The sequence below is a fragment of the Aspergillus steynii genome, assembly GCF_002849105.1.
Source record: "Aspergillus steynii IBT 23096 chromosome Unknown P170scaffold_6, whole genome shotgun sequence".
Taxonomy (NCBI): Eukaryota; Fungi; Ascomycota; class Eurotiomycetes; order Eurotiales; family Aspergillaceae; genus Aspergillus; species Aspergillus steynii.
The window spans coordinates 2,448,021-2,472,097 of record NW_020194403.1 but is presented as its reverse complement, the minus strand read 5'-3'; the positions used below and the strand labels follow the sequence as shown (position 1 = coordinate 2,472,097).

Genomic DNA, 24,077 nt, shown 5'->3' with positions numbered 1-24,077 from the left:
CTTGCTTGGCGGGCGCTCGGACCAGGTTCCCGCCAAAATTTCCCCGAGGCGCTTCTTTGTTGCCATCGCAGCCCGCCTTGCCAACCATCGGGGCTTTGCTTTCCTTAGATCTCCGTTGAACCCGATCTTTCGCTCCTCCCTCTTTGTATGGACAACTAGATCGTCCCAGACACTCTTCTGTCCTTCCTGCCTCACTTGCGACTGTTGCCGATCACACGTCGCAGAGAAACCGGACACCAGTGTTCGTGCACCGTCCCCGTTTACCTACCCTCTTCTCTTTATTTCTGACTTCAAGACAGGACAGTCGATTCGATCCTCATTATCCCGCGACAATGCCCAAGGTGATCAGTTACACCCCTCCTTGGCTGTCGCGCCCTTCCCCCGGCGCTTCTCTCTTCGCCGACACGGCATCGAAAACGACCTCGCAGAAGCCTCCCAAGGAGCTTAATTACACCGGCCCCTTGCGCACCTTAGCTCAGAGAGACAATGAGGTGTTTACGGTGGTCGAAAATCAGATCCGTTGGTCAAATCTCACGCGAGTGAAAGACGAATGGCAACAGAAATCAAGGTCTGAGGAAAAGACAGATTCAAGTCGCAATGTCCAGTACAGGGTATGAGGTCTCGCATTGTTTTTCTGATCTGAATTGAGCGTGCTAACGGATGACGGCTACTCTAGGTACTGTCAGTACCTATCTACGAGAAAATTCGCCAACTCATTCCCTCCCCAGACGGCGTCTTTCTAGCGGTTGTAGCGGACCACACTGTTTACATCGTCGTGCTGCCGGATCCGTCGCATCTCTCCGGGACTGACAGCAGCCCTATCCGCGTGAAATCCTACCAGCTTGGCCCGACGACGCATGTGATCCCCGAATCGCCTGTCGTATCCGCGCTCTGGCATCCGCTCGGCGCAAACAGTACCTCGACTGGCTGCATTGTGACTGTCACTGTAGATGCAGCGGTGCGGGTCTGGGAGCTGGATCGAAATGACCATTGGTCTTTCGACCGTCCGTCTCTGGCAATCGACTTGAGAAAGCTGGTGGACGGAACTTCGTCAGACCAGGATTTCTCACCCTCGGGGTTTGGGAAGAACAAGGGGTTTTCCGCCGACTACGTTGATATGGAAGTGGCATCTGCCTGCTTTGGTGGTAGCGGCAGCGAGAAGGAAGATGCTTGGGCGCCGATGACTTTGTGGGTTGCAATGAAACCTGGGGACCTTTACGCCCTATGCCCTTTGCTTCCGGCTAAGTGGAGAGCGCCTGCCACCACTGTTCCTTCTCTGTCCGCAGCTATCATCCCGAAACTGGCATCATCGCAAGAGGATCCGTCTGAGGCCGAGGACGACCTTGTCGCATGTCAGCAACAGTACGACTGGCTGGCGGAAATCGATAACCAGGACCCGCTGTACGTGCTGGCCGATCCCGAGACTGGGTCCTCGTCAGAAATCCTCACTCGCCCCGCCAGTCCCAGCGCGATTCCCAGGTTGCAAGGACCGTTCCGTATAGACACCGGCGATGAGGTTGAAGACCTGGACCTCTGCGATATCCTTGTCACTGCGTCGAAAATCGACACTGATGCCCTGATGCTGGGTGAAGACATTGACCTTGCGACGGATGACAATGGAGATGACCAGCTGTCTGCCACCATCATCTGTCTATCTACTGGAAGTGGGCGAATCCATATTTGTCTTGAACTCGACGGTGTGGAAGGACAGTGGCTCCCAAGAGCCAAGAAAAACGCTTTCAGCACCCCAACCTCCGAACCATCCGATTTGCTCCTGGTGGAATCATTGGACACCGTCAAGGGAGAACAGCAATCGTTGAATAACTGGACCACGTTCACGAGGGACGTCCATTCGCGGTACAACTTCTTTGTCACCAACGAAAAGAATGTTGTTTTCCTTTCCCTCTCTTCCTGGGTGCAGAGGTTGGAAGCAGAGCTCGCATCCGAGGACACGTCGGGCTCAGCATTCCGCCTCGAGGTTCTCTGTGAAGGCACGGTATCATTACGGGAGCAGATCCTCGAACTCGACGAGGTCGACGGCAGCGCCAAAGACCAAGCAAACCACTTCCCGTCTTCGCTCGTATATTATGATTACGATCTTGGATACTTGCTGCTTACATACCACACATCCCATCCGTATGCTGCTGTCATGGATGCTCCAGCGGTTTCCTTCCCGTCAGTGGAGGATCGACGACAGTTCGATCTGAAAGACCAGGCCCCTTGGTCTCCAGTTTTGCCGCCTCGACGACCTCCTTACCAGGTGCCCGCTGTTTTCTACTCGGAGCCTCCGTTGGAGTTCTTCGTCGATAAGCATGTTCCTCACCGCGAGCGAGCTCATCTAAAAGAACAGGTTCGCTTATCTCCAGCGACCCTGGACATCGTGGCTGCTGCCCATCGAATTCTCTCCGCCCATACGAATGCCCTCGAGAGAGCGGCATCAGATCTGTTCCGCCGCTGCGAACGACTGCAGGAAGAGATGCAAGACCAGCTGAAGCAATTTTCCGACGTTGCAGAGCGGATCAAGAGCGTCTCAAGTGACGGCGCTGATGAACGTAACGGAGAGTCTCGTAATGAAGCCCTCGATAAGCGAATGCAGGCCGCGAAAGACCGCCAGACACAGCTTGTTAAGCGATACGAAGATCTACGCACCCGAGTTCTCCGGTCAGGCGGTCGCCCGCTCAGCGAGAAGGAGAAATCGTGGGTCTCCGAAGTCAAGACGCTTTCCGAATCCTTTGAGAAGACTCAGCCCGAGAGCCAGGAAACTGGCCAGCAACTATCCCAACGAATCGATGCTGTGAGTTTGAGATAGTCCTATTCATTTAACCATACTAACTATCATATAGGTTAAGGATCTTGCAGGCGATCTACTGGCTGATGCCAAGTCCATTGCAGCCAAGGCTCCGGTGCCTGCGGACCCTGGAAGCCCAGCATCTCCGGGTGGCTCGCAGCCGAGAGTTCCGCAGAGGCTTCAGCGCGCCAAGGTGGCCGATGCCATGCAGATGGTGGAACGAGAGTAAGTGCTCTGATGGAATATCTACGACATATGCTAATGACATCTTACAGATCTGCTGTGATTGACGCAATCACATCGCGATTGGAACGATTGAACGCCAGTGTCTAGTGCTACTTAAATTAGAATTGGATGTACTTATAAGCTTTATGAGAATTCAAGGGCCTCGAAAGAGATCTTGAGTTTATGATTTACATGCTCAGTGTTGATGTAGTTTATCCGTCTTTAGAATGGTACATAAACTGCACCTATCTTTATTTATAGCCTCAGAGTATTTCAAAACAAAGTAAAAAGTAACTAAATAATAACACTAGTAACGCCCACCACATTGAAACTAATAAAAATCAGAGTCCGGCTCAGACTCAAACTCCCCGTTAACAAAATTAACCCCATGCAACGCCATCAGCCAATTCAACTTCGCATCCACCCGGTCTCTCTTATTCTGCAACAGACCCGCCGAAGTAACGGGACAACAGACCCTGGACACGTCCAGTCCCAAGTCCGCTTTCGCAGCCTTCTTATCCCGCTTCTCCTCACCATCCTTCCGCTGCGATCCTTCTCGATCGTCCTCCTGGGCCTGTCCCTTTCCCTCTGCCTTCTCGCCAGACCCATGCCCATCTTCTTCCACAGGATCCAGCTCGTTCACAAGCCACTGCCAGCGAGCTCGCTCCTCGGCGTTCACAAGGCAGTCTTGGCAGAAGTTGTCCTGTGCTTTTATTTTCATTTTGTTGTTTGAGGGGCAGGAAACGCCTAGAGTGCAGGGTGATTGATTTTCAGAGCAGATGCAGCCGCAGAGTGTGTGTTTGGTTGTTTGGGGGGTGCACATTTTGGTTAGATGATTGTGTTGATGAGAGGGGTTTTCGGGGAGAATGGGGTAGTTAGTTAGTAGGAAGGGTATAGGTCGGTAGGGCGTATATATAAGTGATCAAAGGAATGGTGTGAGGTTGTTAGGATAGTGCGGTGTGTTATACGAGGTGAAGTAGGTGTGTGGTCTTTAAGTACTAGTTTATCATGAATTAATATGTTCCAGGTGTAGTGAAGAGATAAAGAAAGTGAAAATGGCATTGTACGGCTCTTTGTTACATTACAAAGAGGGAATGGGGTCGATCAGGTAGAGGGGTAGGATTGGTGGGGGAATCCAGGATGTTTGGTGCTGTGTTTGTTTATGGTATTCTTGGATATAATAACCTAATGGGGCTTATGCTGTTCTGGTCGATTAAATTCTGAGAAGTTCCTCAGAGAAGGAATGGGGAAAGGTACATGGGTTATGAAAGAGAAATTCTTCAACATGGATGGGTTGAAAGTAAAGGGAAGATTACGCTTGGTTCCTTAGAGTTTGTAACATTATGTAGACAAAGAAACAACACCAGGACGTGCTTGGGCCTTGTGAAGGAAAAGAGACCACGTAAGAGGTAGTTATTCTAGTTTTAATGGAAGTTGGCAGTTTTTGCTCACAAATAAACAGATAGACGGATAGAAGGAATAGCTCTGACTGTTTGAATAGCATAGCACGGAGAGAAGCAAGAAGTTATATACAGGAAGTAAGCAAACACCGTGGGATTCCTCTATGATATGCCGTCAATAAGCCTTTGTTCGAGAAGTGAAAATGCAGTTTTGGACGGTGAAGATAGGGCTTATTCCGCACGTGACATTTGCTGTTGTGCAACATCCTTGCATATCATCAAGAGTATAGAGCGTATAGACTCTGTTAGCTCATAAATATTAATTATAACTTAAATTTAAAGTATTAAGACTCTTAAAAGAAAACATTGATTATGTTCTTCCTATCCGCAGCGTAAATGCAAATGCAAATAAGTAAATAATCATAACCCGTACAGTGGAAGCTATTCAAACAATTTCACATGATATCGTACAAAGAAGAAATCCAGATTAGATAAATCCCGGCCTTCTTTTCTTCCCATTGGGCTTGCTTCAACCTATAATTAGCACAGCATCAAAGTACATGATGTAGGATTCTCACCAGAAGGCCCTTCATGTACAAAACACCTACATCTCCATCGCGTCTTCATCCAGCATCCATAACATCTTCATCCAGCATGAAGTCGTAGATCTCATACCCTTCAACGCCATCTAAACCCAGATTAAACAGAGAACCATCAATCAGCAAAGAACACTCACATTCATCCTCATCGTTCTTATCAACACCAACCACCTCCCTCTCCGCACGAACCAAACTATCCAGAGTCACCGCACCCTCCACCCGCTCCCAAATAACAGTATCCAGCTCCTCCACAATCTCATCCCACGAAGGCAGAACCATATTCTTCAAATCCTCCTCCCAACTCTCATTCTCCACCAGAAACCGCGCCGTCCAGAAATGCCTCCACATGCGGCGATCCACCACATTCATGTTGGCCTTCGCAATCACGTCCTCCACGGCGTCCTTCGCGCGCATATACTCCCAATACGCACCGTTGACGTAACAGGTCAGCACACGCTCAAACCCCACCAAGTAAGCTTCGTATGCCCTCTGATCCACCGTGAACGACAAGATCTCCGCAGGGATCTTAGGCGGGTGTGCGATAGTCACGACGTTTGCGCGCAGCACCGGCCAATTGAGCAGATGGTCGACGGAGAGGGAGTGCAGGTAGGCGCGGGAGAAGGAGTAGACAGAAGGGCGGGCTAGGTTGTTAGGGTTGGGAGGCGGACACATGGCTTTGTACCGGAGGGAGTGGATTTCTGTGAGGTTCTTGAAGCCGTCGTAGGCGAGGAGTGCGGCACGGCGGCATCTCTCGAAGGATTGGCGGCATCCGAGTGGGAGACTTGGGCACAGGTGGAGGGGTAGCTTGAGATTCTTGGGGTCGAAGGTTTCGAGGCTGGTGAATTTCGGGGCGGCGGGGTCGTTGCTGGGGGTTTGGTGCGTTGAGAAGCGCTCTGGCGAGCCTGTGCTGGGGCTATTGGAGTCGCAGGCTGGGCAGATCATGGTGCATTGGTGGACGTTGGGATGGCGTCAAGTATTGGCTGTTAAGCATGTGGAGGGGGTTTATGGTTGTTAGAGAGTGAGGGAATGGTATGTGAGTTGTGGATGCTAAGGGATCAGGAAGTACAGGGCATCAGGTGTGAAAACAAGCTGGGAAAATGTGGGAAACTGGCAACATGACCATGGAGGTGGTACTGGAAGGTCCCTCTAACTTTTGATGCCACCTGAACAACTTGTCTGCAGCTGCTGCGCTACTCGTAGCTTTACGGGGACATGTCGCTATATTAAACGGGTCTGCGTAAGATATAATCCGGTATAACTATTGGCACATATTCGAAAATTGGTCCGACAGCTACCGAGAAATAAGGCTAGGAAATGCTAGGTGACTTGTAAGAGGAAGATGTGTAATAATGGTTGGAGCTGGGCACCCCTTTAGATATCATCGACTGCTTCTAGCAAAATAATAACCAGACAGAGTAACGACAAAGGTTCCTCCAAGTTTCTAACTCATGTTTAATATGTATAATATCCGGTAAATTTACTGGACGCTATACATCAACCGGTTAGCATTTTACTTTCGAGTTTTACAAGAACACCATACCGTTCAATAAGATGCGCGCCAGAAGCCGTCTCCACGACACCGCTGACCTGGCCCGGTTGTAACGCGAAAGCCGCGTCTTCGAATTCCTTCTGCATTTCGCCGCGTCCAAAAAAGCCCCTGCAGCAGGATTAGCCTCGGTTACAAAGCAGAGTGTTAAAACATACAGATCACCTCTCTTCCGAGCACTGCTGCAATCCGATTCCGACATCGCAATATCTCCGAGGGTGGTTTCACCCGACTGGATGCGCTCCTCATGGCCGCGGAGGATCTCGATGGCCTCCTCCTTGGACCGGGTGATCTCCGCCTCCCGCCAGCTGCTAGGGCGCCGGCTGTCTCTGTGCTTCACGAGGAGATGGCTGCAGCGAATCTTTCCTTCACCCTGGCTTACACCGTTAGGCCGATCTGCCGGTCCGCTGTGGTAGTTGGCCATGTAGACCTTGAGGGTTTCGGTGTCCGTGCCAGCTGGCGGTTCCCAGCGGGACTCCTTAATCGAAGGGTTGAAGTAGTAAGGGAGGTTCTTGGAGTTGGAGTGGCGGACCTCCCATCCGGCTGGAAGACCTGTCTCTACCTATAGAGGGCGGGGAAGAAGTTAATAGCAAGCTCCAAGAACATGGTCCTGTTTGACAGAGACGTAGGAGAACAAACCATGGTGATGATTATGTGGGTACAAAGGACGTAAAGCCAAAGAAGGAACAGAAAAAGCTGAATCCAAATTCACGGGTCCACCAAGAGGTCGGAGTCTATGAGGCACGAGAACTGCCAAGATGGAAGAAACACGAGCCAAACGACATGGAGAAGAATTGCGGGGGAGGGACAGTCCTGCAAACAGGCCAAACAGGGCCAACCGCACAAACACCCGCGATGACGCCGAAGTGCCCGATGGGGACTAGCGTGCGGACTTCTTTGAGCGGCCCTCGCTCACGTGGTCCGGCGGCTTGTCAGTCTGCAGTCCGGCTCTTGTCTTGCTTTACAATCTGAATCAGTCCGACAGTTCATCGTTCAGCCTCTGTCTCTCTTGTAATCCGCATCTCGAACGGCATTTCCACCAGACTCCCTCGAACATCCTCATCACACCCTCGACTCGAAATGTCTGCCAGCCCATCTCCCTCTGCCGGTGGCGATACCAAGGCCGCTGAGCAGGTTCATTTCCGATTCTGTCGCGAATGGTGCGCTCATCCCCTCGCTTTGTACTCTCGTGCGCCTGATCAACTGCTAACTCGTCACAGCTCGAACTTACTGTATCCGAAAGAAGACCGCGTCAACAACCAGTTGATGTTCACATGCCGAACCTGCCACGTCGGAGAGCCCGCCAGCTCGTACTGCGTCTACCAGAACAAGCTGAACACCCAAGTCGGAGACACCGCCGGTGTGACTCAGGATGTGGGATCTGATCCTACGGTTTGTCTCCCTGATTTCTGCACTCATTGCGGAGAAGAAATCACTTGTTTTGTCTGCGGAGAGGCTCCTGAAGATGCGCGGTTTGAAGACGACCGGGAAGAAATCTCGCCGATTTAGGAGCGGAACAAGCCTGATTTTGCGTCATGGAGACAACACCTTGTAATTTCCGTGGCTAACGTGCTCTTCTTTCTTTGACTTTAGCTTCCCCGGTCCAACAAGCTCTGCCCGAGCTGCGGTGAAGCCGAAGCTGTCTTCTTCCAGTCCCAGCAGCGATCTGCGGAAACCGGAATGGTGAGTGATCTGTCACCAATTCGATGACCCTTTGACTAATGCATATCCAGAAACTTTACTACGTCTGCTGTTCTTGCGGTAATGTCTTCGTTTGATTCTTGATGTGTTATCACCGCGGTGATATGTCCGATACCCAATTTGATCTTATTGCATGGTCATGGAGTTTTTGTTTGCAGAGGCCAAGGGGAAAAGAAAATATTCTATTGATACAGACTAGATATGTGTAATAAACAATTCGCTTTCATGGGGATATTTATACATGCATCGGCGCCAACGACAAAATCTTAGACCACTGCTTTCCTCGTAGCTCCGTCGCCACAACTCCTGTAGCCGTCAGTCAGATATGAGTCCGTAGAGAGAAAAGGGAGTGATGCGCATCACGGACCGTTCATTCGCGTTCCAATCGGGTCACCAGATTTGTTCACCAACACACAGGCGTTGTCATCAAACTTGACCAGGGAGCCATCGGGTCTTTGCATCTCCTTGGCTGCTCGGACAATGACGGCATGCCGAATATCTCCTCGACGGACTTTGTTGGCGATTCCACTGCTGTGCGCGGTGTCGGGGCCGAAGTTTCGTTGTTTCTGGACCACCACCACAATTTTATCCCCTGTAGCCGCAACACGAGTGAATGAATTAGAACAGGCGAGTGTAGGATTGATAGGACCGGAGGGACGCACCGACGGTGGCAGCTCGCTGCTTCTTCAAGACATTCACGCATTCGACAACCGCAGCACCGGAGTTGTCGATGCAGTTCAGCATCGTCTGGGTCAGAAAAAAAGCGGGGGTTAGTGAATTCACAGACAATAGAAGCAGTAGAAGTGCCCATTCTGGCCATACCTTGAGTTGAATCATCTTGATCGCTCGCCGGGGTGGAAAGTGAAGTGAGGGCTGGGCGAGTCGGAAAGAAAACCAGCAGGCCGGAAGGGTTTCGCCGAGCGCCGACCCCAGACGGCGCAGTCAATCGTCTGCGCCTTCCATGGATATCGCTCTGTTCCCTTCGTCGTGCGCGCTAATTTCCCTCAGGGGGCTTTCTTTCTTTCTTTCGCTCTCTCTCTCACTCTCTCTTGTTTTTGCTCCAGGATGTTACGTGGTCTGACTCGTCTGCCTCCAGTTCTTGTCTAGCTGGTCCTCCACATTCCTTTTTCTTGGTTCCTTTATCTATTTTCCGGTTCTGCAGCTCTGCTCTTTTCCGCTCTTCCGCCTCTTTTCTCCCCTTGACGCATAGCCCCGTCATCTTGAGTCCGGCCAATTCACACGGTCGGACTGGACTGAACCCGAAGCCCCGTTGAATGAGGTCTCCCTGATATCCACGAGTGCCATGCCGTCTTCAAAAGCAAGAGATAGTCCGTCCGTGGAGCGGCGCGACCGTCTTACGCTTGCGAAGTTGGCCAGCTACGACGACGTTGCGACAGACGCGCTGGTTGATCGAGTATGTTCTACTGAAGTCTCGAAGTGTTGATCAACCGCCAGACTCTGACAGAGCACGAGGACAGGCCTACTTTTGGACGAAGACTCGCAAGAATCGCACCAAATACAACCCCATCCGCGGCATCGTCGAGGACGACATCGCCCGCATCATCCTTCACGATGTCATTGTCGCCAAGGACTCCGTGAAAGCGGAACAGAAACTGCTGGCTACTTCCGGTCTCAAGAAGTACCTGGCAAAGCTCTCGAACGACCGCGAGAAGGAATGGTTCCGGCGACACCTACGCAAGTACATCCAAATGTACCTCCCGGACTCGCCATTCGAAGTCATGACGACCAACCGCTACACGATCACCGAGCACGAAGCAGCCATCTGCGCCCGCAAGTTCATCAAACAGGGCGAAGAGATCAAATACCTCGGCGGGACGCTGGTCCCTGTGACCCGCGAGGAGGAGCAGGATTTGGATCTGAAGCGAAAGGATTTCAGCATCGTCATGTCCAGCCGACGGAAAACCCCCTCGTTCTTTCTGGGACCGGCCCGGTTTGCTAACCACGACTGCAATGCGAACGGGCGACTGGTCACCCGTGGCTCCGAGGGCATGCTGGTGATGGCCACCCGCGACATCTACACCGGCGAGGAAATCACCGTGTCCTACGGAGACGACTACTTTGGGATCGACAACTGCGAGTGTCTCTGTCTGACGTGCGAGCGAGCAGTTCGCAATGGGTGGGCGCCTCGTGTGGATTCGGGCGACTCGAGCCCCGCGTCGACGCCAGCCTTGCCCGACGACGCGCTATCGTTGGACAGCCACCTTTCGCCCCGGAAACGCAAGCAGGGAGCCGATCCCGACTCCGACTCCTCGCCCTCTTCCACCCCTCGCAAGCGCACCAAATTCATGCCGCAGAGCTCCAAGCTGAGATCCGAGGTGTCGCTGACCGAAATCACCACGTCAGTGGAATCCACTTCGGATCAGCCTCCTCAGGATGTCGTGCTGCCTGATTCCACAGAAGAACCACCAGCGCCACTGCCACCCGTTGAGGTCGCGGCAGGGTCTACGACTGTCATGAAAATTGTTACGGAACATCAAATCAACGTAGAAACCACCGGGTTGCCTCCGCCTCCTGCTGTCACCGGATGTGAATCCCCTTCGTCCTCGCTGGAGGCCAACGACTCGCAGCACTCCTCAACGTCCACCGCCGCGACTTCGGTGTGCGAGGTCAAGATCAAAGTCGAGGAAACCATCGAAGTTTCGCCTCGCGAACCGAACGACCCGACACCGACTCCGACGGCGATGATCGAGCCTGGTCCGGAGCTTCCCGAAAAGGAGCGGCTACGCAGGGGCAGCGACAACGATGCATTGTCCGACCTCTCCGAATCGCTGGAGCTCGACGAGAAGCTTGGGACCGTGGTCGAGCGGACGAAAGGTTCGAGAGGCTCTCGTACCAGACACGCCGTCGTTCCGTCCGTGGAGGCCGGTTCACGCCGAACACGCGTTCCTGGCGACTACACCAAAACTCCCAAGCTCCTTGCGCAGGCCTACGATCGGTGGGTGGATTGCCATACATGCAACGCTTGGTTTGTACAACACAACTCGTATCTCACACGTCGCGAGTGTCCCCGCTGCGAGCGCCATTCGATGCTATACGGGTTTCGTTGGCCCAAGACGGACCGTGAGGGCTCGTCCGACGACGAGGAGCGTGTCATGGATCATCGCACGGTGCATCGATTCCTCTACCCCGACGAAGAAGCGCGCATCTCCCGCAAGGACCGCGGAGTGAGTTTTGGCGTCACCCCCACGCCGGAGCTGTCCGAGCCTCGCACGGAAACCGAGGACAGCGAGGCGTGCGAGGAGCAGCGACGCAACACTCGGTCGACTCGACGACGGACACGTTCTCTTCGCATGACCATGTAACGACTTTTCATCATGTATCATCGGTTGGGTTTTCTTTTGTTTTGTTGCGTACGTAATGCCGGATGTCGAGCTAGGAGTTTGGAAGAAGGGCGCATTCGTTGGGATTTCTACCCCTTTTAAACCTTTTTCTTGTACACTTTGGGGGGCGTTTTCTGTGCTTGGGTTGAGGATTGGGTGTCATTGGCTTGATTGCGAAGGGATTAATAAACTCCCATTCTTGGGGACTGTTTCTCTACTACATTTTTCGGTGTTTTCTTGGTTCTTTCCTGGGTATCCTGCATCTAGAGCAGCAGCTCATGCCAATCAGGGCCGTTGGAGTGTATTTGTATGTGCAATGGTCAAATGCCTCGCACGATGATTGAAGAAATGCCAGTCTTCAGCGATTCCCCCGCTTTCTGCATCTCCACAGGAATTCAGGAATTCGCCTGGGGAAATATATAACTGCACCAATCGCAGCCCTCGCTCACCCCGGGCCAGTGGAATGCCAATTTATATCTCGGTCTCTATCATACCGACCTCCACACTTCCCCTGTTGTATAAAACCATGGCATTGGCCATGCTGGTGATCCCCATGGGGGAAGATCGTCAGTGGCAATCATGCGGCTCTTCTCGTGCTTTCTGCAGGCCTTCAGCTTGCTCTTGCTGGTCTCTTCCACCAGCGCATACGATGACCCCTTAGTCCGTCTCGACTACGGAGCCTTCCAAGGCAAATACGATGCCACCTACAACCTCTCTTACTTCCGCAAGATCCCATATGCAAGCCCTCCGACAGGCACGAACCGCTTTCGAGCGCCTCAGCCGCCTCAGCGTGTCTCCAATGGCATCTACAACACCGACCAGGACTTCGACATGTGCCCTCAGCGCACCGTCAACGGCTCCGAAGACTGTCTCTACCTCGGTCTCTTCTCCCGTCCCTGGGATATCACATCCGCCGCGCGCAGACCCGTCCTCGTCGTCTTCTACGGCGGCGCATTCATCCAAGGCAGCGCCTCCTTCACCATCCCTCCCTCATCGTACCCCGTCCTCAACGTCAGCAACCTGAACGACTACGTCGTCATCTACCCCAACTATCGCGTCAACGCGTTCGGCTTCCTCCCCGGAAAAGCCATCAAGGACTCTGCCACCGCCGACCTCAACCCCGGCCTCCTCGACCAGCAATTCGTCCTCAAATGGGTCCAGTCGCACATCCACCACGTCGGCGGCGACCCTCGCAACGTCACCATCTGGGGCCAGTCCGCCGGCGGGGGGTCCGTCGTCGCGCAAGTCCTCGCCAACGGCCGCCACGGCAACCCCAAGCTCTTCTCCAAAGCCCTCGCCAGCTCGCCCTTCTGGCCCAAAACCTACCGCTACGACGACCCCCAGGCCGAGACCATCTACTCCCAACTCGTCAACCTCACCGGCTGCGCCTCAGCCCGTGACTCTCTCTCCTGCCTCAAGTCCGTCGACGTCCAGTCCATCCGCGACGCAAGCCTCGCCATCAGCGCATCCAACCAATGGTCCACCTCTTCCTACACCTGGGCCCCCGTCATCGATGACTCCTTCCTCGTCGACACCCTCTCCCACGCCACAGCCCACTCCCTCCCCACCTCCTCCATCTTCAGCACCTACAACACCCACGAGGGCGAGAACTTCCTCCCCCCATCCCTCACCCAGACGAACCCCCCTGCTAACTCCTCCTCCTTCTCCGCCTGGCTCACTGCCTTCCTTCCCTCCCTCTCCCCCCGCGACCTCCACGCCCTCGAATCAAAATACTACCCTCCCACAGGATCCACCGAAACCCTCAACCCCTACAACTCCACCCTCGTCCGCGCAGGCCTGGTCTATCGAGACATCGTCCTCGCTTGTCCCGCGTACTGGCTCGCCCGTGCCGCGGGAAACAACGGCTACTTGGCGGAGTATACCATCGCGCCGGCGAAACATGCCAGTGATACGATTTTCGTATGTGATATCCTCCCCACTACCTACTAGGACCTCGTTGCACAGAACCCGAGGTAGATAGATCAGAACTAACCCCGCCTAAATAGTGGAACCGCATCAACCCCGTCCAACAATCCAACCCGCTAGTGTACACCGGGTATGCCGGTTCGTTTGCAAGTTTCATCCAGACGGGAGATCCGAACGCACATAAGCTGACGGGGCCGGAGGTGCCCGGGGTGCCGAGACTAGGTGGCAGAGGGCCAGGGGCAAAGGCGGAGGCGGAGTTCGTGGTCAAAGAGAGCGGGTTCGAGAATGTGGCGCTGAAGGGGTTGAGAGAGAGGTGTGGGTTTTGGAGGACGGTCGGGGACAGGGTTCCTGTTTGATTTATCGTTTGTTATTGGGGTTTAGCTTGTTGTGTTGTGGTGGGAGGGTTTGTATATATTGATGGTGGAGTGAATGAAATGTCTATACTGCAGTATCTGCGGGTTTATGGTACAATATGGTGGATATGATAGATAATATACATCGTGAGATCTGTTGTACATGAAAATACATACGCCCGAGGCAGTCGTTCCCGGCGCCTGATATGTGATATTGTTTGATAGATTCATCAGGATAATGCCCACTGGGCAGAGCTCTAAATGAGAGCCTGTCCCCGGAACATACCCTCGCGCACCTCCTTCACCACATCCTTGCGGTCCTTCTTCCCCACGAGGACGATTCCGCGACCTCGCTTGTTCATGCGGCCCAGACGGCCTAGACGGTGGATGAAGTCGATGGTCGTGTGGGGAACATGGTAGAGAATGACGGTCTTGACAGCGAGGGTGTCGATGCCGCGAGACGCGATGTCCGTGGTGACGAGCACCTTGGTGTTGGGCAGCTGACGGCTTCTGTCCGAAGTGGGGGCCCGCGGCATCTCAAATGGGATGGCCTCCTCCTCGCGGCGGCGCTTCTGAGCGAGCATGATCTCCTCGGGGCTCGGGGGAGGGCGGGTTTCGGTGAATTCGGCGAGGATCTCCTCCTGCTGGCGGGCGCTTGAGTCTCGCGAGAGCGACTGGGCGTCGATGCCCTTAGATCGGAGGAAATTGGCCACCTCGTCGGCCTCTTCGCGCTCGTTAACGAACACTAGAATCTTCTTGACGTTCGGCCCGGTGTACGATGCGAACGGTCCTGCAGGCTCGCTGTCGCCGGCCTTGCCGATGGACCAGATCACGTCCGCGCAGGCCAGGTTGCGGTTGCCGCGGTAGGGGTCCTTCTGGATATCCACCACTCCCAGCTGCACGCGACGCGGAATGGCATGCAATTGGGGCGTGGTGAGCCGCTTGATGTCCGGGTAGCGCTTCCGCAGAAGGTTGTCGAGACTGCGAGGAATGGTGGCCGAACACAGAATGAGCTTGCGTAGGGACGGTGCGGTCTTGCTGATGACATCTGTGGTAGTTGGCAGGAAGGACCGGTCCAAGAGTGAGTCGGCCTCGTCGAGGACCAAGTGGCTGACGCGGCTGAGCACGTACGGCTCAGTCTTGGCGATTGATCCGAGGAGGTGGGGAGTGGTGACGAGAATATCGATTCCATCCGGGTTGAAGAGAATGTTCTTGATACGGCGAGGCGACAGATTAGATGATATCATTCCCGAACGATACTTGACCGTGTGCGAGAATGCTTTCACCTTGGCACCCACTTGGGCCACCAACTCGGCCGTGGGCACCAGGATGATGACTCGAGGTCTCCCAGCGTTCGAGAGCGGGGGAAGCTCGGGTTCAACATCGAAGGCCTGGTTCTTCAGCCGTTCCTCCCTTTCTTTCTTCTGTTTCTCCTGCTCAAGCGCTTCAAGTTCTTTATCTTGCGCCTCCAGGCGCTTGACGGCATCGACCAAGGGGACGAGGTAGGCCAGTGTTTTTCCGGACCCGGTCTCGGCGGCCAGAAGATATTGGGCATACTGCGGCTCGGTATCATTCTTGCGTTGTGATTTGACATCCTCTTCCACGTCCCTGAGGAGCTCGGGTATCGCCAACCGTTGGATCGGAGTCGGAGTGACGTCAATCTGACCCGGTAGGGCCTGGGAGAAAATCGAGTGTCGAACAACGGGCAGAAGAGGGAAGTGGTCGAAACTGGTTATTTCTGCGAGCTTCGCTTTGATCGCCGTCCGACGGCCATAGGTAATCGGGGCTAATGTCGTTTGCATCTTCAAGGCTTTGTATAGCGGACTGTCGCTTTTTTGAGTCTTGCTTTCAGGCTCTCCCGATCGTTTTAGAGCGGCGGCGGATCGTGGTCGAGGAGCATCGCGAAAGCGCGCCTCGGTCTGATTCATTCCCGCAAACGGGCCGCGTTTCTCATTTTTTGACCGATCCTGCTGCAAGGACGACTTGCTCACATCGGCGGAGAGCGCTTTGCGAGCAACCTCTCTGCGGCGACGGCCGCCGGCAATGGTACGAACGGACTGAGAGCCGAACAGGGACGGAGCCAAAGCGGAGCGACTCTGGCAGAATAGACATACCGAGGGCGGCAGCTGCAAAGACAGTCTGCCTAGTCGATTCATGACGGCCAGGGGGGGCAAGGGGAGGCGGCTGGATGGACCTTGACGGAAGGAAAAGTTGGCAGGCGAGAAGAAAAAGCGGAAAAAGTGACGCTGGCGGCCGATCATGGCGCTAGGCCTACCCGGGCCTAGGGCGATCGGAGCCGCAGCCGCGATGGGGCCTGAGCGGGCAGGCACCCAGGCATCGAGGCCCTTCACGGGGGCGGTTGCTATGGAGACTCCCGCCGGCGAATGTCAACATCGTCGCTTGTCTCCATCGCCAGCTCCAGTCGCCTGGCATCCGGTTTCTACGCGCCCACGGGTTTCAACTGACACAGGCCCTGCTACTTACTTAACATCCTTCCCCTTCTCCTCCCCTCTTCTCCCCTTACGTCCGTTCCTCGTTTGTTTCTCCCCTTTGTCTTGGTTTCCGCTCTGGTGGTGGACGGCGTGTTGTTGACCCTCTTCGCCTTCGTTGTATTCTCATTTGCTCTTTTCCCAACCATCCGTTTTCCCTTTTCTCTTTTGTCTTTTACATTCTTTCGCTTTTACCGCACTTTTCTCCTGTGAAACCAGGAACCAACAAAGAGAGACATTCTTGACGAATCGGCTACCATCATAGATGATCTGCCGTTTGTGACGTATCTTGCAATTTTCTTTCCTCTGATGATCTGAACGAGCTTTCTTTTTTCCTCCACGCTTCTAATCCCCCGATTGACTTTGGGGATTTCAATTCTCCGGGCATTCTTCGCATCGGATTTTCATTCGGCTTCGGTTGTTGTTGTTTATCCAAAACAGGTAATGTGCAACATTCCAGCAAGGAGGTGGAGAGAGAGGGAGCCCACTCACTCGATCCTTGTCCGATGATGAAACGAGCTGTGCTAATTATTTTCCGTCTGAAGCGGTGTGATTTCTTTGTCATTGCGTTTGTAAATTTCTTTCAGTCCTGAATTCCACCATGAGTTCTGGACAAGGCCAGCGGCCATTATCAGAAGTGAGTCCCATGGCTCAGAGAAGAAATTCACCGATCTGGAATCAAAACATGAAAGTGAGTGGACGGCGATATTGGCTCTCTTTCTACCGTTCGGTGGAGACAAGCAACGGCTTTTTTCAGGTTCACTAACGGTCGGCGCAGGCAACGAAAAACATTGAGTCGTCGCCTTACGACGCACCCGCTTCACCGCGTCTCTTCTGGCAAGGTCGCGAATCTGGCTCTCCCTTCCACAGGAACTCGGAGAACCAGGCTCCTTATGACCCTGAGTCTTCTTTTACTCCATCAAAGCGGCCCTCGCTCGAGAATCTGAAGCGCCAGTCGCGCGTCAAGAACAGCCACATGTTCCGCGACCACAATCAGGAGTACGACCCAGCCCAGGTTTACGTGCCCCAGAGACCGCTGTCGACGACCAAGTCACCACAGAAGCAATTGCAGGACGCTCAGCCATCACCAAGACCCAGCGATCGAGATGGTGCCCAGCAAATTGGTCCCCGACCGCCATCCCCAAGCAAGGACCAAGTGCCCCCGGCGAAATCCTCCTTGTCCCGAGCGAGCCGCTTCGGTGTCAAGGATATGGGATTCGACCCCCAGAATGAAATCTGGTCGGACTTCGACAGCCGCTACACGAAGAGCGTCACCTTCGATGCGGCGCCACCTCAGGTAAACGAATATGAAATGACCACGCCGGACCCCTCGTCGATCGCATCGGGGTCTCGTGACGGTAGCTACGACTCCGAAGAGGACGAAGCGGACATCAGTTTCGACCGCGAATCATCCATCGATCGTGATGATAGTTTCGATGCCTCCTTGGAGGACCTCGAAAAGACGCCGGTCGTGCTGCCCGAGGATTGGCGTTACATGAGCCCATCCAATGCGAACGAGGGCTTGGTGAAAGAGGACGAAGACCCATTTACCGAGGACGATGAGAGTGAGAGTGGCGATGTGCAGCCATCATCCCGCCAGGAGATGCCGGCAACGCATTCTCGTGTCGAGTCTATGGACTCCAACGAAGAGCGTCGGCCTTTGCCGCCCTTGCCCGCTGCAGGTGGGGCATCATTCTCCCCGCGGCCTTCGTCACCCGGTAAACTCGCAGCTGCGTTTGAGCGTGGAAGTGGCGGCGGTAGTCAACGAGTCCTCCCCTCACCCCCTGGCCCAGCTACGTACAGCAAGGCAGACATCACCGATTTGAGCCACACTTCCATGTCGCTGGAGGACCGACTGCGATTGATGATGATCCAGGAGAAGGAACGTGAAGGCCACAGCCGGGAAGAGCCGCCTCAGCACGAGGGCCTTGATGAGCGACACTCAAACGAGGTGGAGCCCCAGGCAGATCACGTCGAGAACAAGGACAACGAAAGCAAGCCAGCCGAGAACCAGCCCAAGGATGAGACTGTGGAGGATGAGTCGGGGAGATACTCGCCGCCTCACATCTCCCGCGATTCGATCCTGAGAGATCTGCGGAAGAGCGAGAGCTTTATGGACGACTCCTTCGAGACCTCTTCACAGATCGAGTCCGACAACGAACAATACATGCATTACGATCCCGACGTTCCGATTCCGTCGCTTGAACACGATAACGAATTTGATGATGATGACGATGACGACACTAACAGCGTTATTGTCAAACAAGAAGAGCCCGAAAATGACCTTTATGACATACCCGATTATTATGAGACCGTCCCCTCCAAGGACTCCTCCTTCAAGAGTTTACAGGACAAGCAAGGCCTCGATGACGAGAGCAAATACTCGAGCGAGACTGAAGACTATTTTGGCCAATCACGCGGATCGCAATCCGACGAGGGACAGTCGACCCCCGTCCCAGTGGAACGAAAGGAGGACAACGAGCACAAGACAACGACCGCAGAGCACCAGGATATTATTCCTGATGACACTGACTCCGCGCCCAAGATGGCGGCTCTTCGGGAGTCTTTGCAACGACCCAGAACCCCCGAAGATCATCACGATGATCTATCGGAACCCTCTACCCCTGACTCTGTTATCAGACACCCCATGAGTGGCGACGAGAGCGATCGCGACGTGTCACCGGCGGACGAAGCTATCCCCGATCCTGTCGCAACTGTTAAGGCCCACGGAGCCGGTCTCAAGACGCGGCCGTCATTAACTCCTGCGGATATTGAATCGATGGCCGCAACCCGACGCCAAGTTAGCGGCCAACATCCCCCGCCGAATCTTCAGATGAACAATCAACAGGATGAAACGGATTCGACCGAGAAGCCTGCCCCCTCTGACGGATTCCTTGCCGCTCCCCAACCGCCCAAAGAAGCCACCCAGCGACAGAGCAGTCTGATGCAGCTCGATATCCCATTCAGTATCCAGGAGGAAAGCCTTGGATTTGGTCTAGACAAGGAGTTTGACCGAGTGATCGAAACCCAAAAGGTTGCGTTTGAGCTGTCCCTTTCCCAACTGTATTCCCGTTCAACGAGACCTGCTCAGGCCCAGGAATCCCATATTCCATTTGCTGACCCGCATCCCCCTAAACAGAGAGGCTACCTCATGCGACAGAACACCAAGATGATCATCGCCAGCAGTCGCCCCGAGGAAGAGCCTGCCCCTACCCCCGCCGAAGGTCCCAGCGATCCCCGTGCCGCACGATCCCCCGCGCCCTCGCCCCGCAAAGCCAGCCAGCAGACGTGGACGACAGTCCCATGGAATGGTCAGCCCCGGCGTTCCAGCATTCGAACCTCCTCGAGCGCCATCCGAAAGAAGCCCGTATCGGGTCCCGCGCCTCCTCTTCCCGGACAGCAGAGCAACGTGCAAGAGACGCCCGCCACGATCGAGGAGAGTGAGCCGGCGCTGAATGGGGCCCTTGAAGAAGGCGAAGAACGTGGTCGTCTCTTTGTCAAGGTTGTTGGCCTGAAGTACCTGGACCTGCCAGTTCCGCGGGGTAAGTGACCTGAAATCAATCTTCTCTATTTTCCAAGTGGAAAACTGCGTATCAACTATTCAGTAAATGAACAAGCTGACTCAAACTCGTGCCGTGCAGGCGAGAGATCGTACTTCTCCCTTACATTGGACAACGGGCTGCACTGTGTGACCACAGCCTGGCTCGAACTGGGCAAGTCCGCCCCTATCGGACAAGAATTCGAGCTGATCGTCCAGAACGACCTCGAATTCCAACTCACTCTGCAGATGAAGGTTGACGATGAGCGGTTCCGCACGCCAGAGCCGGCTCCCGCGGCGTCGCCCACCAAGCAAAAAGCGTCGACTTTCAGCCGAGTGTTTGCTTCTCCCCGGAAGCGCAAGGAGCTGGACATGAAGCAGCAGCTTGCCTCGCAGCAGCAGAAGGGTAAAGATGTTAACGCCGGCGTGTGGGATCGGCTGCGAAGTCTGATTGCCCGTGACGGTAGCTTTGCTCGTGCGTACGTGGCACTCAGTGACCATGAAAAACATGCCTTTGGGCGACCGTACACCGTGGACATCGCTTGTTTCAACGAATGGGCGGTTGAGGAGCAGCCGAGCAGCGTCAAGAGCAAGAAGAGCACCGCAAGCTCGGCGTCTCAGCGTCGACCCCCTTACAAGATCGGCAAATTGGAGCTGCAGCTGTTGTTTGTTCCTCGACCCAAGGGTACCAAGGACGACGACATGCCCAAGAGCATGAATGCTTGCATCCGGGAGATGCGGGATGCCGAGAGCGTGTCGGCTCGCAGCTATGAAGGATTCCTTTCCCAGCAGGGAGGAGACTGTCCGGTAAGTTACACAGTCCCAATTGACCCCAAGTAGCGGTTTTTACGAGTAGTGGCTAACGGTTTTGTGTGACACAGTTCTGGCGACGTCGTTTCTTTAAGCTTCAGGGGTCTAAACTCACAGCGTTCCACGAGACCACGCGGCAGCCTCGTGCAACCATTAACCTGTCCAAGGCTTCCAAGCTTATCGACGACCGGTCTTCGTTGACCCAGAAGGAGACCAGCACCCGCGGTGGGGGACGCCGCAAATCCGCCTTCGCCGAAGAGGAGGAGGGATACATGTTTGTGGAGGAAGGATTCCGCATCCGCTTCGGCAACGGCGAAGTGATCGACTTCTACGCCGACAGCGCTGCCGAAAAAGACGGATGGATGAAGGTGCTGGCGGATGCAGTCGGCAAAGGATCCGGTGGCAGCAGCCAGGTGAAGCCGTGGACCGACTTCGTGCTGAAGCATGAACGCAGCGTCAAGGCCCGGCGGGACACCGGCGACGCTCCGCGCTCGTCTCTGGCCGCTCCGCCGCCGCCGCGCAAGGATCCCGTGCCGGCGGCGCCTCCGTCGGCCTCGCGCGTACCGGCGCCTCCCGCGTCGTCGCGGCCTCGTCACCGCCACACGCAGTCGCAGCCCGAAGTTCGCAGTGCGGATGCTCGGCGCAACAAGGCCCGCTCGTTGATGTTCTAGTTTTCCTCTCTTTCCATTCGACCCTACCTTCCGATTGTTGATGTACAACTGGCCAGTTTTTCATTTCTCTGTCTTCTTTGCTTTTCTTGAGGCCTTGCTTGATTTGTTCGCGGATCCACAGCCTGTTTTCTTTGTTTCTTTCTTTGGTCCTTGTCACTAGCCCTGCGATTGCCCTTTTCTTTCTGTCGTACATTAATGATACATAGCGCCGTTTCTTTCCTTCGTCCATAATTCAATGGTTTTTTGTTCTCTCTTTGTCTTTCGGACGTTTAGGCTTTCTTGTAGCGGTGAGAAATACTAATCTAGTATGGATTCTTGCTTCGTGGCTAGTTCTTGGTATGCTCAAACCCGCTTGACACAGTATCCTTCACTCATTTGGCGCGTACAGACCGGTGCATGGATTTATATCCTCTTAGTTATGGACGAGAATCATCCAGTGGGAATGAGGACCCTCCTGCTATTTAATAAATGCATTTTGATCTTTGTTTCCGGTTGCTGGTTTATCTTTCCTTGTGTCTATTCTCTCTACCGGTCTTGATGTGTAAATGGATTCCTGGTTGGGCTAGGGTTATTCTAAGGGCTTTTTCTTGATTGAGGGGCTAGCGAGATAAATCGATGGATAGGGAACGTTCGTTTAATGAACGATCTACGAGAGGAAAGAAGAATCTCAGAGAAGCAATAAAAAGAAACACTCAATCAAGATTCGTACAATCAATCAATCATATCTACGCATGCAAAAACCCATCAACCACCTCCGCAAAAGCAGCCGGCTGCTCGACCATCGGCAAATGCCCCGCCTTCGGAATCACCTTCAATTCCGCGTCGCCCTTCAAGTCCTTCGCCATCTGCTGCATCGTCTGCGGCAGGACCCCGTCGCCTTCTCCGGCCACGAAGAGCCCCGGGACCTGCGCCTCGGCCATGCGGGCGCGCACGTCGTACGCGCACAGCGCCTGCATGGCGGTGCGGAAGCCGTGCAGGCTGTTGGTGCGCACGATTTCCTTGACGCGCGCGGCCACCTCGGGCTGCGTGGTGTATGACTCCGGGACGAACCAGCGCCGCGTGGTGGCCTCGGCTAGCTGCTCGCCGATGATCGGCGTGCCGGTGGTCGATGACACGGCGTGGTCGCTCTCGGCGAGCGCGGCGCGGTCGTTCCAGGCCTTGCGGTTAGACTCGGGCGCCGCGCTGTTGGTGTCGCAGGCGATGAATCGCGTGATGCGGGAGGGGTGCAGGAGGGCGGTGTTGAGCACCGTCACGCCGCCGAGGCTCACGCCGATGAGGGTGGCGGTGGGAATGCGCAGGGCGTCGAGGAGCGCGATAATGTCCGACGCGAGCAGGTCGATGTTTACGGGGGCGGTGCCGCATTCCTGGAGGCGGCCGCGCGTGAGATAGCGGAGGATGCGGAAGGAGTGGTTCTTGGGGTTGGCGAAGAAGGCGTCGACGAAGCCGTCCCAGATGGTGTAGTCGACCAGGATCGAGTTGCTGAGCACGATCACCGGGCTCTGCGGGTCTGTGCTCCCTTCGAGACGGTACGGAAGGTCGACACCGTCCGGAGTGGTGACGAAGGATTCGACGGCGGGGCGCGAGGTTGACGGGAAGGTGCGCGTGCGCTGGTCGTTGGAGGCCCAAGGCCCGGCCACGTCGGGGGAGGCGAGAGACGAAAGCTCGCGAGGTGCCGGGCCAAAGGTGTAAGCCCATTGATACTCGCGGCGTTTCTTCTCGGTCACCACGTCGCTCATGATGCGGTGGTGCCAAGGGGTATCCATGCTGGCCTTATGTTCAGGGCCTCCCAGTCCATTGGAGGCGCTATACTCGTGTAGTGCTAGGAACTCACGGGGGGCGTTCGGGTCGATTGCGGCGGTGACGAAGCGACGACTACGTCGCCAGCCGGGTACGCGGGCCAGCATGGCGATGTGTTCTTCACGGTACCAGCGGTTCAGGTCGTCCTCTTTAGCAGCGTCGGCAGGCACGGTGAGCGAGACGGCGACGAGGACGGAGCCGGCGGATGCGGAGTCGGGTTGGTTTTCGAGGGGCTGGTAGTCGGAGGCTTTCTGATCATCGAGAAGGTCGTACAGGTGACGACCGACGGCGATCTGGGCCATCGTGGCTTTTTCGCGCGGGGTCTTGATGCCGTCCCCGCGGAGAGCCAGGTAGGTCTCCCGGGTCAGCTCGTCCATGTCTGTGATGTCGTAAAGGGCTACCCATTCGGGCTCCTGGCCGTCGGTTGCCCGATAGCGGAAACCATTGGTGATAAATGGCAGGCGCAAACGCAAGGGACCGTGTTCGGTGTTGTACCAGTCGTGGAACTGGGCCGCGGGAAGCGAATCGCGGGGGTGCATCGTCACGTAGAGAAGGCCGGGGGTCGCCATGATGGATGGGTTGTCGTATAGGTACAGTGCAAGTTTTGTCAGTCAGGAGCAAGAGATCATAAAAGTGACCTGGGACGAAAGTAGAAAAATTGGTCGATTAATCAACCATGATCACGAGAGACCAACCAGTGGTTGTTCATCCCCGGATCAGTTCAAGGCCGACGAACTGCCGACGGCATAGCCGACGCGTGGGCGGGTGAAGTCATCGCCATCAAAATCGGGAATTGCTCGTCTGGGGTACACCGGAGGCATCACTGCATGACCGATGTCCACAAGTATGAGAAACAAGCTGGACGCAAAGGTCTCCGATGTACGGGAGAACAG

General features: G+C 54.9%; 9 protein-coding genes across 9 annotated transcripts; 4 read left to right on the top strand and 5 right to left on the bottom strand.

Moving 5' to 3' along the window:
* The first annotated feature begins 81 nt into the window (after window positions 1–81).
* P170DRAFT_412732 (uncharacterized protein) lies at window positions 82–3,205 on the top strand. Its single transcript, XM_024846941.1, has 5 exons — window positions 82–241; window positions 300–611; window positions 677–2,794; window positions 2,844–3,013; window positions 3,064–3,205. The coding sequence occupies exons 2-5, from the start codon at window positions 333–335 to the stop codon at window positions 3,119–3,121; spliced, it is 2,625 nt and encodes an 874-aa protein (XP_024702423.1). The 5' UTR covers window positions 82–241; window positions 300–332; the 3' UTR covers window positions 3,122–3,205.
* Window positions 3,206–5,036: 1,831 nt separating this feature from the next.
* Window positions 5,037–5,954, bottom strand: P170DRAFT_477983 (uncharacterized protein; the record flags this gene model as incomplete). Its single annotated transcript, XM_024853516.1, has 2 exons — window positions 5,037–5,101; window positions 5,150–5,954. 2 exons carry the CDS (start codon window positions 5,952–5,954, stop codon window positions 5,037–5,039), a joined length of 870 nt encoding a protein of 289 aa, XP_024702422.1.
* A 374-nt stretch (window positions 5,955–6,328) lies between these two features.
* Window positions 6,329–7,304, bottom strand: pin1 (peptidylprolyl isomerase ESS1). The gene is made up of 4 exons (XM_024845840.1): window positions 7,198–7,304; window positions 6,717–7,120; window positions 6,553–6,669; window positions 6,329–6,499 (listed from the first exon to the last, which is right to left on the bottom strand). Exons 1-4 carry the CDS (start codon window positions 7,198–7,200, stop codon window positions 6,490–6,492), a joined length of 534 nt encoding a protein of 177 aa, XP_024702421.1. The 5' UTR covers window positions 7,201–7,304; the 3' UTR covers window positions 6,329–6,489.
* A 204-nt stretch (window positions 7,305–7,508) lies between these two features.
* Window positions 7,509–8,491, top strand: P170DRAFT_438837 (DNA-directed RNA polymerase II core subunit RPB9). Its single transcript, XM_024849696.1, has 3 exons — window positions 7,509–7,718; window positions 7,779–8,241; window positions 8,292–8,491. The coding sequence occupies exons 1-2, from the start codon at window positions 7,639–7,641 to the stop codon at window positions 8,065–8,067; spliced, it is 369 nt and encodes a 122-aa protein (XP_024702420.1). The 5' UTR covers window positions 7,509–7,638; the 3' UTR covers window positions 8,068–8,241; window positions 8,292–8,491.
* Window positions 8,426–9,126, bottom strand: P170DRAFT_438836 (mitochondrial 54S ribosomal protein uL14m). The gene is made up of 4 exons (XM_024849695.1): window positions 9,082–9,126; window positions 8,922–9,006; window positions 8,627–8,851; window positions 8,426–8,565 (listed from the first exon to the last, which is right to left on the bottom strand). The coding sequence occupies exons 1-4, from the start codon at window positions 9,094–9,096 to the stop codon at window positions 8,495–8,497; spliced, it is 396 nt and encodes a 131-aa protein (XP_024702419.1). The 5' UTR covers window positions 9,097–9,126; the 3' UTR covers window positions 8,426–8,494.
* A 123-nt stretch (window positions 9,127–9,249) lies between these two features.
* P170DRAFT_457496 (alpha/beta-hydrolase) lies at window positions 9,250–13,948 on the top strand. Its single transcript, XM_024851724.1, has 4 exons — window positions 9,250–9,673; window positions 9,738–11,476; window positions 12,242–13,520; window positions 13,607–13,948. The coding sequence occupies exons 1-4, from the start codon at window positions 9,563–9,565 to the stop codon at window positions 13,880–13,882; spliced, it is 3,405 nt and encodes a 1,134-aa protein (XP_024702418.1). The 5' UTR covers window positions 9,250–9,562; the 3' UTR covers window positions 13,883–13,948.
* Window positions 13,949–13,953: 5 nt separating this feature from the next.
* Window positions 13,954–16,079, bottom strand: mrh4 (ATP-dependent RNA helicase MRH4). Its single transcript, XM_024849694.1, has one exon. It carries the CDS (start codon window positions 16,033–16,035, stop codon window positions 14,137–14,139), a length of 1,899 nt encoding a protein of 632 aa, XP_024702417.1. The 5' UTR covers window positions 16,036–16,079; the 3' UTR covers window positions 13,954–14,136.
* An 890-nt stretch (window positions 16,080–16,969) lies between these two features.
* Window positions 16,970–21,387, top strand: bud4 (putative GTP binding protein (Bud4); the record flags this gene model as incomplete). The annotated part of the gene is made up of 5 exons (XM_024844524.1): window positions 16,970–17,059; window positions 17,147–19,402; window positions 19,508–19,910; window positions 20,010–20,713; window positions 20,788–21,387. The coding sequence occupies 5 exons, from the start codon at window positions 16,970–16,972 to the stop codon at window positions 21,385–21,387; spliced, it is 4,053 nt and encodes a 1,350-aa protein (XP_024702416.1).
* A 691-nt stretch (window positions 21,388–22,078) lies between these two features.
* Window positions 22,079–24,070, bottom strand: P170DRAFT_438831 (putative alpha/beta hydrolase). Its single transcript, XM_024849693.1, has one exon. The coding sequence runs from the start codon at window positions 23,751–23,753 to the stop codon at window positions 22,113–22,115; it is 1,641 nt and encodes a 546-aa protein (XP_024702415.1). The 5' UTR covers window positions 23,754–24,070; the 3' UTR covers window positions 22,079–22,112.
* Window positions 24,071–24,077: the final 7 nt, after the last annotated feature.